The sequence below is a fragment of the Camelus dromedarius genome, chromosome 2 (assembly GCF_036321535.1).
Source record: "Camelus dromedarius isolate mCamDro1 chromosome 2, mCamDro1.pat, whole genome shotgun sequence".
NCBI classification, from domain to species: domain Eukaryota; kingdom Metazoa; phylum Chordata; class Mammalia; order Artiodactyla; family Camelidae; genus Camelus; species Camelus dromedarius.
The window spans coordinates 6,016,216-6,033,193 of NC_087437.1; the positions used below are offsets into that span (position 1 = coordinate 6,016,216).

The 16,978-nt window shown below is 41.4% G+C and overlaps 1 protein-coding gene across 7 annotated transcripts in view; it reads right to left on the minus strand.

Moving 5' to 3' along the window:
• Positions 1–16,978, minus strand: part of TBC1D5 (TBC1 domain family member 5) — a 498,316-nt gene that overhangs the window by 64,168 nt on the left and 417,170 nt on the right. For all 7 annotated transcript variants that reach the window (XM_064490964.1, XM_064490965.1, XM_031470042.2 and 4 more), the window contains one exon: positions 4,484–4,770. In XM_064490964.1, the coding sequence (XP_064347034.1) occupies positions 4,484–4,770 (287 nt within the window). The remainder of the gene's footprint in view (positions 1–4,483; positions 4,771–16,978) is intronic.

The window sequence follows — 16,978 nt, forward strand, 5'->3', positions numbered from 1 at the left end:
AAATAAGCACCTCTGGCTCACACATACAATAATATGCATACAAACGGTATATAAAACGTCTAATCTCAGAACTACTTTGTCAAATACTGTCACAAAGCACCTATGCAATGAAAAGAAGACCCCAACATGAGCTGCCAAATAAAGTGTGGTGTTAAAACGACCACAGAATATAGAGTGACCATATTTTGCAAGGAAAGAGGCTGGTGGAAACTTCATAAAAAAACCCCACATCTTAGCCGGACTTGGCATCACCGTGGTATGACATGAGAAGGGAATTTTGTTCTAAACAACAGTGCCACCCAGTGGCTAAACAATGGTAGTGATCTGATAAACAGCACGGATGGAGGGTGGGCAGAAAGGAAAATGGAGCTTTCGAGTCAGCAATGACAATACTGCAGGCAGGGATGTACACTACGTTGCCATGGTAACTGTACCTGGGAGGTCAGTTAGAGTCTGGACAGGAACAGAAACCTGAGCATCGCTTCCTGTAACTACATCGCCTGGATTTCATAAGAAAAAGTAATTAGATTTCACAAAAGGGGAAAAAAACAACTTTTCTTTCACACTTAATGTTGTAATACTTATCAATCTAATGACTAAAAGTACAGTGACACAGAAAATGCAACACAATCTTAATAAAATTAACATAAAATATTTTAAAAAGAAAATAATTCTCAAAAAGTGTTTCCTAAAATGCTTTTCTGCATTTTTTAAAAAAGAAAAAAGCAAGTTTCTACTAGTCTAGAGTACGGGAGACTTTAGCAATCAAAAGACTTTGCTGTGCAGATTTCACTATGCATAATTGTGTGATTTTATATTTTCTTATTTTAAAAAAATTCTTTATCCAAAAGTAAGTTATATGCTTTTATTAAGAAGTAAGCTGTCTTTTGAAACTGATATCCTCCTACAACAGACAAAATTTATTTTTAACTAAGCTTGAAATCAATTTCTTCAGTGACAAAGACCTAAACAAGTTCTAATTTCATATTAAGTATTGAAAAGATTTCTTAAGTTACCACATGTACTTATAAATGTCAACATGTAAAAATAAATCTGTGAACTGCATACCCTTTAAACTTGATATACTTATTATAGGCGAGATTTCATTTACAAATTGGGCCTGTAGTAAATGCTTAAAATAAAGAAGTGTTCAAATTCAAAAATAGACAAAGGAAAAGGGAGGAAAAAGCAGTGTTTTAAGAATACAGGAGAGACAGGAAAAGGAAAAGGAAATTCTGCGCGGCACTTGAGGTACACGGCCGTTTAGAGGGAAGACTTTCTGGTGCTTTGATTTCCTTCCTGGATGACAAAGTTCAACATTAAGCACAGTCATTGCCAACAAAATCATTCTATGGCTATGTCAGCATCTGCAGTCCAATGCTATTTTGAGATTAACAAGCTTAAGAGACAAGCCTTCTTAAAAGGCACCATATTTTCTGTGTGTGATCATGTATGATTAACAGATTTGCTTTCCCTGTAGCTTTTATACAATAGTACAAAATCAATTTCTGAGTTACATAACACACCCTCAGTGCCGTGACCACTTGCCACGATTATGATTTACAGCAAGGCCAACTCATCTGGAAATTATTGGCTTGTAATTAGACCATCCCTATCAATTAACAGTACACGCATTTATATTCTCTTATAACTGAAATAAAATCTATAAATAGGTACATACACCAAACAAGTGATAAATGACTTTCAATGAAACTTATCAGGTCCTGAATTTTCATAATATAGTAACTCTCCATGCACTGATAAGTGGTATGCCTAATTTTCTGTACATTTGAACATTTTCAATTCTATGCTTGCTACCCATTTTGCGCTGCTGCTTCTGGATCCCTATTAATGTCTATTTAGAGACTGAAAGCTAATTTTAATATTGGCTGTCACCAGGAAAATTACGGAAAATCTGCGCTCCCTTCTTCCTTCGTGACCCCGCCTTCAACACACACACCAACTACAGGGTGCATTTCAGGCACCAGATATACGAATTCTGGGTTTTCCATAGAACTGTTTCCCTAGATAAGCACAAATAACTGAGAGTTAACTAACCAACGAAAGCCAGAAGCATTTTCATCTGCATAAACGACCATTTTCCCAACAACTTTCAAATTTTCCAGCGGAGTACACTAAGAGGGTGGTTACACATCTTCCCTCAAAGGCACTGAGCAGTTCTAAGAGAGAAGTCACATTTCGACCCCAGCCTCTTGACAGAGTAAAGACTGCTCACTTATCTCTGGGACCAGGTGACACGCTCACAGACTGGTCAGTGTCACCACACAGCAGGACATGTGTGCAAAACACCAGTATGACAACCAGGGTTGGAGCTGAGTTAATAAATGCATCTTTTACCCAAAGGAACCTTAGATTTTTGGAGCTGGGAGGCTGCGGGGGTCAGTCCAAGCCTCTTCTCTCAGAGTGAGGGAACAAAGGTCAGAGAGCTGCAGGACCGCCTGTGGTTCATCGGAGAATGAAGGAGGGAAGGGCGTCACCTACCCCACCTTTGCGATATCAACCATTCCCAGGGCCTTTTATCTCTGTATTCAAACCTTTATGCAGGGAGGGGCATGAGCAGCACTACTGATCTTTAATGTGAAGGTGGGTTGACAGGAGAAGAACAAACCAGAAATAAAAAGAAAAGTTGCTGAACGAGGTAAGTTCCTTCCAGCCCGGGGATCAGTTACAAAACCGTGATGCTCCCATTCCAGACACTCTGCTTAAGTGCTCTGCTGCTTCCTTATAACTGCGGACTTGGTCTGCATCGGTTGTTCCATCCTCACGCACTTCCCTCCTCACTTGCTGTGATATTAATACTTGACATTTCCTTAGAGACACAACTTTATATTTCTAGAGTCATTTGGCTTGGTTCCTCTGAAAATTTAAGCTACAGCACTGAGATTCTCTGACGCATCTGCCTGCCATCAGTTAGAATTACTACTGACTACAACTTGTTATCAAAGTAGTACCGCAATCATATTTGTTTAGAACAATCAAACAGTACAATTAAGAAATATGTAAAATAACATTCATTTCCACTCTGGAAGTGGGCATGTCTCCTGGCATTAAAATACACTTACAATATGTTAAAGATCTGAAGTCTCCTTTTCTTTAAATCATGTGTGATAGCTCGATATTAAAAAGAAAGAATGTTAATTTAAAAAAAAAGAGTCTTATGTAAGGCAAATTGAGTATTCTCATAGAAATTTAAATACTAATTATATGAGGTCAAATACCTCCTAGAGGGAACGGAGGATAAGACGATGTAAATAACAGAAGAACACACTCATCATTGCGTAACACTCATCATTTTCTATCACTGGGGAAGAGAGTCCATCTAACTTAAGTTTACCAGTTTAAATGTCAATAATTTAAAGTTTTTAATAATTTTGGATGCAACCTTCTTAAGCAGAGTACATGGAACATGGGTCAAGGTCTTCTTACTGACTCAGTTTTACTACTGTTATTGTCAACACCAGGAACTGAACACGGCTGGGATGCAGGGACCCCTTTAAGACGCGCAGGACGCCTGGGTCAGGATATTTGCCCTGATACTTCATGGCCACAGACTCTATGCCTTGTAGGGTCTTAGGGTTGATTTTTGTAGATTTTCTGCCATTGTGTTACTGTTCTTGCTTCCACGGTATAGACAGAGTCCCACCACTAAGAACAAATGTAGTTGTTTCTAACTGGCTATGAATAGGGGCACTTAATACAGATGTCTTTAAAAGTAAGTGGAAAAGAAGAGAACAAGGTTCTGAGTATGAACCTCAAGGGCTGTCTTCTGAGTAAAATACACGGGGAGGTGAAGCCCTGGAAAGGCCCTGAGCTGGAAAGGTGCTTCCCCGAGTCCCAGCAGCAAGAGAGCTGCCAACAGCAATCCAGCAGCAGCAACTGAGAGACGGGGAGGGACCATCTCTGCTTCTTCCGCTCTGATGTCCTCAGCTTCCACCTCTTGGTGTAGGGACTCAGACACTTACTCGGGCTGCTTGAGATACTCTGTTTGGCTCCCCCACCCCCCGCCTTGTCTAGTTGTATGTCTCAGAGGTCCCTGAAGGGTGACTATAAGCCTGGTGACACACTTCCTCCAAACCAAGTGCAGGGATTTATGGGGTGGCTGGCAGAGCCCACGGCACCAGAACTTTCCCCAGAGCAGCACGACCCAACGTCCGCAGGGATCACAGTTGACTGATTTCAAGTTCTGTGCTGTGATGGTCCACGCTACACTCTGTGGGCACAGCCAGGACTTGGAGGCAAGTATCCTAAGGCCTGAATGTTAAAAAAGAACCTTAACCAATTACCTTAAGAACCATATAGTATCTGATATTCCAACTGTAAAAGGATCCAAGATAACAGATTTTTAAAAATTTAGTTGTGCATTAACTTCTCTTCCTAGGGTGGTGACTCCTCAGAGGCAGGTGAGGAAACCCCAGGCTCACTGGGAGCGCTTCCTCTGAACTTGCTAGCGGTCTTCCCTTACCTTTGTTCAGCTGCACTGGCATGCTTTCCGACTTCATCAGCCTCTGCTGCTGCTGCTGCTGCTGCTGCTGCTGCTGCTGCTGCTGCTGCTGCTGCAAAGGGTGTCTGGGGGCCTCTGCCAAGGTCCTGGTGGGAACCACGGCAGGGGAAGGGCTGCTGCCAACGCCTCCTAGGACAGGGCCACCCACGCTGCCTGGGGCCATTGCTGGAGAAATCAACTTTCTTCCAAAGTTAATCAGGCTATTAGAGACCTTGTTTATATTCAGGGGAGCGCCTTTGGCATTGGTTCTGTTAAAAAAAAAAAAAGGTCAAGAGACATTATTCAAATTGGAGGACAACTCTCACATACTCTGTTGGTATGAAAATCTACCTTACCTGCTTTGCCAAAGGTCATTTGCTAGATCAGCTACACGAAGTGGGGTGTGAAAACTTGAGTGACCGCAGAATAGTAAAATAACAAGATTCTTAAAGATGTGGTTTATGTACTATATATAAAAGTAAATTTAAAAAAGTTTCTTCTATATAACACAAGGAACTATATTCAATATCTTGCAATAAACTTTGGTGAAAAAGAATACGAAAATGAGTATATGTATGTATATACATGCCCGGGATCTTGGGCTGTACATGAGAAACTGACACATTGTAACTGACTGTACATCAATTGAAAAAAAAAAAAAGATGTGGCTTATGGAAAATAGTCTTCCATTCATTCAGGGCTTATCAGTACCTGCACTGTGACTGTCCCAAAAAGACATAGTTCCCCTCCCGGAGATTCCAGTCCAGCAGGCAATAACCATATGAATCGGATAATCACAGAAATAAATGTATGACTAAAACCCGTGATGAGGGCTCTAAAGCAGAGGTACAGGGTTGGGCGCCTTGGGTACACACAGAGGGGCGCCTGGGAAACAAGGCTGAGTGGAATTCCCAGGGACTGTGGGAACAAGGCCACATTTCATCTCATTTTTAAAGTGTGTCTGAGAGCCACGGAGTAAATTCACAGAAGTACATCAAGTGTCCAGTTCAAGAGAACTGCGTCTAGCCCCTCAGCCCCACTACCACCCGCATTCTGTACCCCCCTTCCCCACACCCCTGCTTGACTTCTCTTGACAGCACTCTGCATCATCGGACATATTACATATTTCACTTCTTTGGCTATTATTTGTCCATCTCCTCTATCCCCCAGTCGAATAAAAGCTTCAGGGAGCCCAGGACTTAAGTCTCTCTGCTATACTGCCGCTCCCCAGAACACAGTAATTGTTCTATAAACACCTGTTAAATGGCAGCTGAGCCTACCTGTAGTCTGAGTCTTTCCATCTATTACCAGGGAGGAAGAGTCCTCGCTCCCAGCCATGGCCAATCCCCCGGGGTGCTCTGGATCCCACCTGCTCTGACCTCTGGAGACCGTTGCTTGTGTGTCCTGTCTCCCGCGTCCTCCTCTCCCGCACCCTCATCTCCTACATCACCTGGAGACTTCTGCTCCCGCACCCTCCTCTCCACTTTCTCCTTCCTACTGGATCGCTCCCGCTAGCATACCACTGTGGTGCGTGAGCGCATGCGTAGGTGGGCATCAACTTCTCTGAACCCTCATTCTTTTCTAGTGACCGTCCTTCTTAACCTCTTTACAACGTGTTTTTTTTTCAGACAAGTGTCTTCCCCAGTCCCGCCCACCGAGGTCTGGCTGTGGCTGCCATTGCTCTGAAACCATCTCTCGAGGTCACCCATGGCCCGCACTGCAGAGCCCAAAGTCCACCCCTGTTTCACTCCACCTCCCAGCAGCAGTGACCCCCCTTCCCGCTCACAAACCGCCTCTCTCAGCAACCATGTTCTGTTGGCACCCGATGATGTAACTGGCAAATAGAGGACACCAAGTAAACGTTTGTTAAAACGAATGATTACTTCCCCAGTGATTTGTAATCATCAAGTATCTCAGGGCTATTGTCTCAAAGACCGTTATGATTATAAATTATTTTAGTTGTAGAAGGTGGTCCAACTCCATGTCACTACCGAATTTGTATTTTTTTACTGCCTAAATCCTTCCTAGGAGCTCATTTTCTCACATTTAGCTTCTTTTTGATAAAAATAGGAAACTGAAAATCAAGTTGGAGGGATCCGCTTGTTAGGATTTTAGTTAACTTGGATTTTCCCGTCATGTCCTTCCCTCAGCTCTACCTGGCAGCCCTCACACAGCCATTCTCCTGCTTTTCTATGACAGCTGTACCCTTGGCATTACCAGATTCAGCACTAAAACAGAACCAATCCATCCTTCTGTAATAAAAAGCAAAGAACACTGCTTCTTCCTTCCGTAACATTTTCTCTAATGGTTCTAGCTACTATTACGGGTTGGGTGTTGGAGACTTACAGTGCTCAGGAGAGAGGACAAATCAAACTTAAAACCTGGAATTCAGCCTTATAGAAGGAAGAGCTCTTTACTTCTAATGCAATGAGATGTGAAAAAATCATTTTTCAAATGGTTCTTGTTGCATCGTTTCATCTTTAAAGAACTGAGCTATTTAATGTCCTTCCCCAAATTATGGAAAATAACATCTCCTAATGGACAGAAGGACATAGAGTGATCTGCACCACTCACTTCCCATTGTCAGCTGCTTCGTAATGAGGGAGAGCATTCTCAGTGTACAGACAGCACAGCTTGGCAACAGAGGAGGCCCTCAATATGCATGTATCGAGAACAGGCATGAATGACGTGTATGGAACTCATACATTCTGGACCAAGAAGGCCTTCACCTCCCACACTGCACTTAGCAGCTTGTCTGCATGCCCATCTCCTGGGAGCGACGGCAGAAGGAAGTTCTGTTTTGCTTATTTGCAAGTCAAGATTCATAATTCACAGATATGAAGAAGTTATAATGTTGTTACCCCCTTTTTTATAAACAAAAATGTACTAGTCAAATTCCCATATTGCCAGTTCTACAATTTATATGTTGATAAAAGTACTAAGAAACTGCCAGAGCATCATCAAGAGACGATGGTGAATGCATCTTCATTACCGCTAGTAACCACAAAAAACAGAGAGCAAGCTCGCGCCAAGCAATTTTTCATCTGAATCGCTCTTCAAAAGGGGCTGAGCACTGTTTTCCTTTTTGGAACATTTTTTGTTTTTAACCAATTTCCCCCTCACCCCACTACTCATAGCTTCCAGAAGAATATTTTATTATCAAAACAAATGTTGAAGGTGACTCCTTGTATTTTCAGACAGTAACACTTGTGAACCATGAACTTCTAAAGAAAGCACGCAGTCCATCGTTTGTTTCATGACTTTTATGGCAGATAGGCTGATACAGATCTTAAACAGTAGCAGCAACACTCTTCACAAGACATCCCGAACAATTTGCAACAGTTATTGGCTGTGATGTACACTATTAAGTCACGTGTGCTAAATTAATGAAACGTAATGCAGTTGTCAAGAGATCTGATGGACAGTGAGGGCTGTACTGGATTAAAGATGGGGTGCAAAGTGTAAACAGTGTTAAAATGAATATTAGGAGGGTTTGGTAGTTAACAAGACATGAAATATTATCAAATCTAATGAGTAACTAATTCTGTGTAATCAGTCTTTCACTACTGTAGTCTACCACATTCTATTGCTAAAAATAGTATGTAAGAGGGACTGTTTTGCAATAGTGCCAAGAACTTACTATTGGCACAACCTCAGGTAGCAGATTAAGTCAGTAGCAACAGAGGTATTTTTCTGAAGATCCATGAATCCTTCAAAAGGCCCATACCAGAACCCAAACTGGCTTCACTGCTGGGCCCCTTTCGATCAGTTTCTGAAATTCTGAGAATGGGTGACTTGCTGGCTCTTCCTACTGACTTATCTCCTACAGCCTGGCCTTCTAGCCCACACTCTGCTTGCTCAAAGACCGTCTAGGGTCTCCAGTGCCTCCTAACGGCCAGGATCATGAGCTGTTCTCATTCAACTTCTAAAACCTCTCTAAAGCTTTTTAAAAAAGGATCGCCTCTGTAAGAATTCTGCACAACCTTTCCTCTCCTGGTATACAAATCTCGATACCACCCTGGCTTATTTCCTTCCGACCTAGAGATTTCAGTTGTAAGTCTAATACTAGGTATCTACTATCTGTTTATTTCACTCCTTTGGCAATAAAATTTTGTTAGATGCTTGTTTTATATTTTTGTCGAGGAATGAGTTTTCCAACTTATTTTTAATTATTTTCCTCTACAGTCGAACTTACATTTTTCTTATTATTTCTTTTCTCGTGTTCCCAAAGGTTGACTGCTCGGTTCATTCATTTATTCATTTATCCATTTTCTCTTTTTCCCCATAAAAGCATTTAAAGCTACACATTTGCATCTGATTACAGCAACAGCATCAAAGATTTCCCCCCATTTTTTCAAATAGTCTGTTGACTCAATTGTTATTTAGATATATTTAAAAATTTTAGATACTTGCGTTTGTTTTGTTTAAGTATGTTACTCATTTTGTTTTATTAAATAAAAACAGAAATATCAGAAGAATAGAAATAGGGAAATATTCTGATTTTTCAAAATTATGGGAACCAAACTGGAAAACAGACTGGTTTACACAAATATTTTTACTAATTACTGGAAATGGCTGAGTTTATTACAAGTAGCCAGTATAGCTCACTAAAAAAAGTCATCCTAAGACAACTTTATTTCTTGTCTGAAGCACTGACATCTGTTAGATTTTATCCAGGTATGTCAGTGCCAGTGGATACAGCAGGGGACAATACATGCTTAGTTATAGCTGGACAATTGTGCCTCACGTGTACTGTGGAATGTTCTGGCCCCCACCTGGTGATATGTGTCTCAGACTTGCTTCGCACACTAGCTCACCAGTCCTTTTATTTAAGGTCATGATCTTCTATCACTGGGTTATGTAACTTGGAAGAGTTATTTAGCCGGCTGTCTGGACCTACACTTCCTGATCTTTAAACCAAGGGGACTGAATTATATGATATTCTGTGTCTCTTTTAGATAGAAAATCCTACAATTTTGTGACTTGAAGAAAGAGAACACGTGCTTATCAAATTTGAGACCAAAGGTTGCAGAGACACCCAATGTATCAGACAGAATGATCAAAATTTAAAATGCTCTCAACAGAGTACCATGAGAAATAATGAAACAGATAAAATTTAATGAAGATAATAAAAGCTTATGCACTTAGGTTAAAATGCTTTGCAACTGCACATTACGTATAGAATAGGGAGGCATAGATTAACGTAAGTTTATATTAAAAATAAATCAAACACCTAAACAAAACTGTTTTGGAATGGTCTACAAGGCTAATCTGAGCTCACAATGATGATGCTGAAAGAAAATAAGATTCCTGGGCTGCATTAATACTAGACGAGTGAACTTGAGGTTTCCAGTCCAGTGTGTAAGAAGCTTGGAAGTCTCTACTCTGTCCTAAAAATAAGTCAAAAGCTGAACAAACACACAAACAGAATTGACAACTTTTTCTTAGATCTGTAAGAAAAGTGAGGTCACAGGGCAAACTTCTGTCTCCAAGTTGGAGAGAGTTTCAGGTGAATACAAGAGACTCAGAGAATCAGGACTTTCAGAGCAGAAACCTACCAGGAGAAACCCACAGGAACCAGTGCTGGGGTAGGGGACTGGAACTGTACCTGATGAATTGCTAGAGGCTCAGTGAGGACAAACCTGAGTTCAAATCTCCAAGGGGACCCAGTCAGGGCGGGGGGATGAGAGGAGCCCAAACTTTTGTGAGTTTTGCCTCCTGGAGCTCTACCAGGTTCTCATGGCAAGGGGAGAGGAAAAGCAACCATCTGAAATACAGCAGAGCATCTTCTTCTTAAAAGGTCTGCCTTCAGGAGAAATATTTAACCGGAGTCTAACCTGCTGGGATTTTTTTCAGAGCCTAACTGACCTGGGGGAAGGGAAATACTCAACCCCAGCCCCCTCTGCCCCTCCTGTGGTACCCTAAGTCGGTGGGGGCGGGGCTGACAGGCATGTGTCAGGTCCACAGTCCAGAGGCACAGGCTCACTAAAGGACTGAGACCTTCTCACAGGACGACAGAATGCTCCCTCTCCCCCACACCTTATCACCACATTACTAAACGCCTGTTTTGGAGTTTCTTTTACCCAATACCTCATTTCCAACCATCAAAAAAAATTGCAAGATACACTGAAAAAGCAAACAAAACAAAACAAAACAAAACAAACAAACTAAAAAAACACAGTTTGGAGAGAGAGAGAGAGCAAGCATCAGAACCAGACTCAGATATAGCAGGGATGCTGGAAGTATCAGATGGGAATTTAAAACAACTGTGATTAAAAAGCTAAGGACTCAGGGAGTGAGTGTAGCTCAGTGGCAGAGTGCATGCCTAGCACGCACGAGGTCCTGGGTTCCATCGCCAGTACCTCCATTAAAGACAGACAAATAAAAATCTAATTACACCCCCCCCCCAAATAAAATGCTAAGGATAAAGTAGACAGCATACAAGAACTGACAGGAAATATAAGCAGAGAGGAGGAGATTCTAAGGAAAAGTAAAGACAGAGATAAAAAATACTGTAACATAAACAAAGAATGTCTTTGATGGGCTGAGTGAGAAAAGAATCTCTGAGGTGGAGGAGACTGCAACCAACAGAAACTCCCCAAACTGAAAAGCAAACAGAAAAAAGACAGTGAAAGCAGAAGAGAAGATCCGAGCACTGTGGGACAGCTATAAAAGGTGTAACACGCACAGGATGGGAGCAACAGGAGGAGAAGAACGAGAGAAGGAACCAGAAGAAATATCTGAAACAATAATGACCACGAAGTTCCCCAAATTAACATCAGACATCAAATCAAAGATCCAGGAAGCTCAGAGAACACCAGGTACAGCAAATGCCCAAAAAGCTATACTTAGTCATATCATTTTTAAACGACAGAAAATCACAGAAAAAGAAAAAAAAATTTGAAAGAAGTCAGAGGAAAAAGACACCATACCCACAGAGGAATAAAAATAAGAAACACATTGAAGTGCACCTCTGAAGCCAGGCGTGGAAGAAGGGAGTGCAGTGAGTGTTTAAAGTGTTGAGAGAAGAGACCACCAACCTAGAGTTCTGTACCCTGTGAAATTATCCTGCAAAAGTAAATATGGTAGCTATACATCGCATTTATTACCCTCTAGTAAATACGTACGTCCCTTCACAAGAAACATGTGCCTAGAAACACCAGATGAGTGCCTACGCTGCAGGAGGTAACTGGACAATTACGGCAGACAGTTTTGGTGGTGCATCAATTTCTGGCAGAGCTGAGTTCCGTGTTTATAAAATGGAGCGGAACAGTGAGGAGGAATGAGAATCACAACGCAAGAGGAATGGCTGAAGAGCAGGGAGCAAGTCCTCCAACGCTGAGGCTGCTGCGAGGGAAAGCAGGGCTTCTCTGCCGGGCTTTAAAAAATGAGCTGAGTTCCCAAAGTCACAGAACGTGACAGAAGACAGATTAAAAAGCTCTGACACAGGAAATCCTTTCCAGTGGTTTAACAGGCTCTATTTCAATTTGGAAGAGCTCCATTTTTGGAACCGCAGAAGCAGAGATTAGAAACTCATTTCCACACACGCAGGCTTCCCGGAGGCAGGGCGCGGCGAGAGCCCCTCCCCGGCTGGAGCGGGCTGTGACCCGCAGCGCCACCTGCCTTCCGGCATCGCATCCACAACCCGCTAGGATGAAAGGACCAAGAAGAGGTCTAGGCCCTTGCGGGATGCGGACCAAACCCATCTCCAAACCCAGGGCCCTGCGCTGCCGCCCTGCCTCCTGACTGTCACCCTCAGTTTCTCTCTGTCCTTCTGGCCCCTCTTCCCTCCTCTATGGTCATCTTCCCTCCGAGACCCTTTTCCTCTAGTCTTCCCCCTTCCTTCTATCACGGTCTCCTTTTCTTGCCATCGTTTTCTCATCTCATTCTACTTACACTTTTTTCCCGTGATAAAAACATAAGTTATTTTTAAATTATTTTCTTTAGCCCAAGGAATAGTTGGAAAAAGTAAAAATAAGTATGTGACTTTGGTTTTTGGATAGAAACAGTATTCTCTCTGCATTTCTTGTCTTTCCTCGTCTGTCATTACTGACCTACCCTGAACGGATTCCGATTCATATTTACTTCTTTCATCCTTACATACATCTGTCTTTTATTTGGAAATTTAAAAGAAAGCTGTCATGGTTGCAAAATAATACTTTTCAAGATGATTCTAACACTTGGGCTAACGTTCATGATGTACTTCTACCCGCAAATTCTCTAAGTTGAAGGCTTCCAATTCTATACAATGAATTGGTTCCCAACTTGCTTAATTCTTTACCTTCAAGTTGAATCTGTCTAATTTGATTCAGCGAAAGACACCTGTATCTAATTCCAATTTGCTTGCCATGTCGTGAGGTTTCTGTTATGTTAGAAAATCAACTCTCTCCGCATCTCAAGAAACTCAAGATTTTATAGGTCTTTATTAAAACTATGTGATAAAAGTTCGCTATTACTCAACCCTTAGGAATCTGACTTTCAAGTGAAACGTGTTTCCTTTCAGCTCTAAAGAATGTGATTATTTTGTAGGTGGCAGTTACATTTTTGTTAATGTGATGTGAAGCCAAAGGTTAGGGACAGAAGGTTGGCCCTTGTGGGGGGTGGATATAAGCTAGGCTGTGGGGCTTACCTAATTGGTTCTGAACACAACTTATAGTATTTATTTAATATAATCAATAATAAGCAATTACACATTAATCATGGTTCTATAAAACCATTAGATAAACTCCCTACACATACCTATAGGAGTGAATAGTTACGTTCCAACCTCTAGAGTGGTAGTTTTCCACTAATTTATTTCCTGACCCAGTGTCACTGAAGGATATACATCTCTCCCACTGTAACTGTGCTTTGTGGAAGTTTCTGGTCTAATGGCAGAGGATATAATTCTGAGACACCCACCCATTGGGGAGTTTTGCCCTCTTCATCCCTCCTCCTTTACTGTGAGAATCACTGTGTATCTTCACAGTTAAAAAAAAAAAATCTCAAGCAGCTGTAGTTAAACATATATCAAGAATCAACTGTTAAAGAGTTTTAAGGAAGGAGATACAGGAGCCAATAAATATAAAGAAATGTGAGTCCAAGTAAAAAGGAAACGGTCACATTTAAAAAACTACAGCCACAGAAGGGAACAGGTGAGGTGCCGGGAAAAAAAGAGAGAAATTTATTTTCTCTCAATTAAAGAAAAAATCTACCAGACTGCTACACTAAAACCTATAAAACACTGCTGAGAAAATCTGACAAAGACCTAGTTAAATGAAGAGCCAGTCTGTATTCATGGAGTGGATAATTCAATAATATGCACGTATCAGTTCTTTCCAAATTGATCTATAGAGTCAGTGTAATGCCAACCCAAATCCCAATTACTTTTATAAAAATTGACGTGTTGATTCCAAAATTTATATGGAAACGCAAAGAACCTAGACTCGCCAAAAGAATGAAAAAGAATAAAGCTGGAGGGCTCAGAGCACTTAAAATCAAGATTTGCCAGAAAGCTACATAATTAAGCCAGGGTGGGACTAGAGAAGGGGCAGAATGTCCAGAAACAGATCCATATCTACATGGTTAATGGATTTTCAACCAAGGGTCCAATTTCATTCAACAGAGAAAGGACAGATTTTTAAACAAATGGTACTGAACTGCTGGATATCTCACAGGAAAAGATGGACCTTGATCCTTACCTCACTCCACACACAAACATTAATTTGAACTGGACCACAGGCGGAATACAATGCTAGAACACATAATTTTAGAAGAATACAGAGTATCTTTGAGACTGTATAGTAAAGGGATAACTCAGCAGGCCTGGGCTGCCCAAATCCTGCACCCTCCAAAGACGTTTAGGACTGGCCCTCTAGGGATGATGACTGGAGCTAACGTATAACCCCTTGGAATGTCGTGCCTGATAAAAGTGCCTTTGTATACCTGGGACCTTGGGCCACACCAAACAGTCTACACGAACAATGGAATTGATGGTAAAGTCTGTTTTTGTAACCTGGGCCCCTGCCATACTGTATGGGTCTGACCTCTGAGGGGACTGGAGAAGGAGTAGTTAATGTCAGTCACATGGTTGCTCCATGCCTACATGACCTCTAATAAAAAACCTTGGGGGACACCACATCTTGGGTGAGCACCCCTGTTGTCATACATGGCCCCTGGGAGATTTAAGCACTCCACTGGGAGAGGACAACTGGAAACTTGTACCTGGTTCCTCTTAGACACCAATCTTTTCCCCTTTCCTAATGTCAGTCTGTATCCTTCTGCCGCAGTATACTGTAAACACAAGTGTAACAGCTCTTCTGAGCTCTGTGAGTGCTAGTGGATCATCAAAGCTGAGGATGGCCTGGAGGACCCTCAACAATGGAAACTAAGAGGAGTCTTAGAGAGATTTCTTAGATAGGAAAACAAAATCCACTAGCCATAAAAGAAAACACTGGTAAAATAAACTTCACTGAAATAAAAATCTGCTCATCAAAAGACATCATTAAGGCACGGTAAATAAAATGAACAAACAAGCCACACACTGGGAATAGTATCGGCAGTAAATACATCTGACAAAGACTTCGATCCAGAATATATAAAGAATTCTTACAAATCAAGAATAAAACAACTGACCCACCAAAAACAGGCAAATACTTGGACAGCTCACAAAAGAAGATACACAAATCACCAATATGCTATAAAAAGATGTAAAGTAAACCACAACGAGATACCACTTTCATACCAACTAGAATGGATAAAATCAAAAAGACTGACAATAACAAATATTGGCAAGGATGGAGAGCAATTAGAATTCCCATATATTCCTCATGAGAGTGGAAAAAGGTACAATTACTCTGTAAAACTGCTTGTAGTTTCTTATAAAGTTACATATCCATCCACCCTATAGAACAGTTTAATTTCTAAGTGTTACCCCAAAAGAAAGAGAAACATATATCTACCAATAACAACAATAACAAACAAAAACATCAAAAACACCTGTACAAGAATGTTCATAGCAGTCATAGTCATAACAGCCTAAATCTGGAGACAACCCAGTGTCTATCAACAAGAGAAGAGATAAACACCTCGCAGTATATTCACATGATGGCGGACAATTCAGCACTCTACAGGAAGGAACCACTGATGTATGCAGCAATGCGCATGAATTGCGGAAGCATTGTGCTGAATGAGAAAAGCTAGACACAAAAGCATACATACTGTGTAGCTCTATTTATGGGAAGCTCAATAAAAGGCAAAACTAATACAAGGTAATAGAAATCAGAAAATGGTAGCCTTGGGATGGAGGGTTGGAACGGATTATAAAGGGACATGAGGGAACTCTCGGGTCAAAGAAATGTTAACTCCAGATGCATCGTTTTAGATGGTGGTTACACGGGTACACACAACTGTCAAAGCTCATCAGACTCATCACTTAAGATCTCTGTATTGTCTACAAATTATACCTAATATTTTTTTAAAAGGAGAAAGATTCATCTGCACCAGATAGGAGATAGTGTTACCAATTTACCTAAATTGGTTAGGAGTGAAGAACTCTCTTTGCTACAGTGGGAAGAGCATTTCAGACACAGAAGTGTTTATTACAGCACCAGCTCTTATCTGAGCAAGAAAATATCACAAAATTACATTTATATAGAAATCAGCGTCCTTTGAAATTCTGATTAGCCAATTAACTACTAAGGGGCTATAACCATGGACTTCTTGGCTTCATGGCTTGGGGAATATTATTAGCATGTTATTTCTTTACCATATTTTAGCAATAAAATACTTCTGAGTGAATACAATAAAGCCTAATTTAAACATTCTTGTTGACCACAGAAAATGGAAATTGGCCAGGAGAATTTTATAATGCCTTTTAGGTATTCAAAACAGTAGTTATTTATTGCATCATTAAACTAAATATCACTGGATACTAGAGACAGTGCCAGGTACCGGGCGAGGCCCTGGGAAAACAAAGACCCCCAGGTCCAGACCCTGACATCCATATGAGTTCTTCTCTAATTGAAGCTAACAAGCATTCGTTCATTTCACTACTGTCTGAATTTGTTCTCTGTGCCAGGTACTCAGCAAACAGCAGTGAAACAGGCACACGCGGTCCCTGTTCTCACGAAGCCCAAATTCTAGCAAAGGATTACAATTGCTGGAAGAATCCTTGTACTTCTTGGGATCATGCACTTTCTAGAACATTCCTGTGAAGCTGGGCCCTGGGAGGAGCCCTCTTAAGATCCTGATTTCAAGGAGAGGTGGAAAAATATTGGCTAGCAGGCATTCTTGGGGGTAAAAATGGATTGGATGCCATGACTCCCAGGCACACAGAGCCCAGATGGGGAACGTGGGAGACATCTTCAAAGGCCAGGGAGCCTTTCCTTATGGAAACATCCTTCCCTGGAGCCTGGCTTCCTCTTACATCCCATGCAGGGATCCTGACAAGGGGCCTTTCACAGAGGGCTTACCTCCCAGAATTCAAGTTCTGGAATC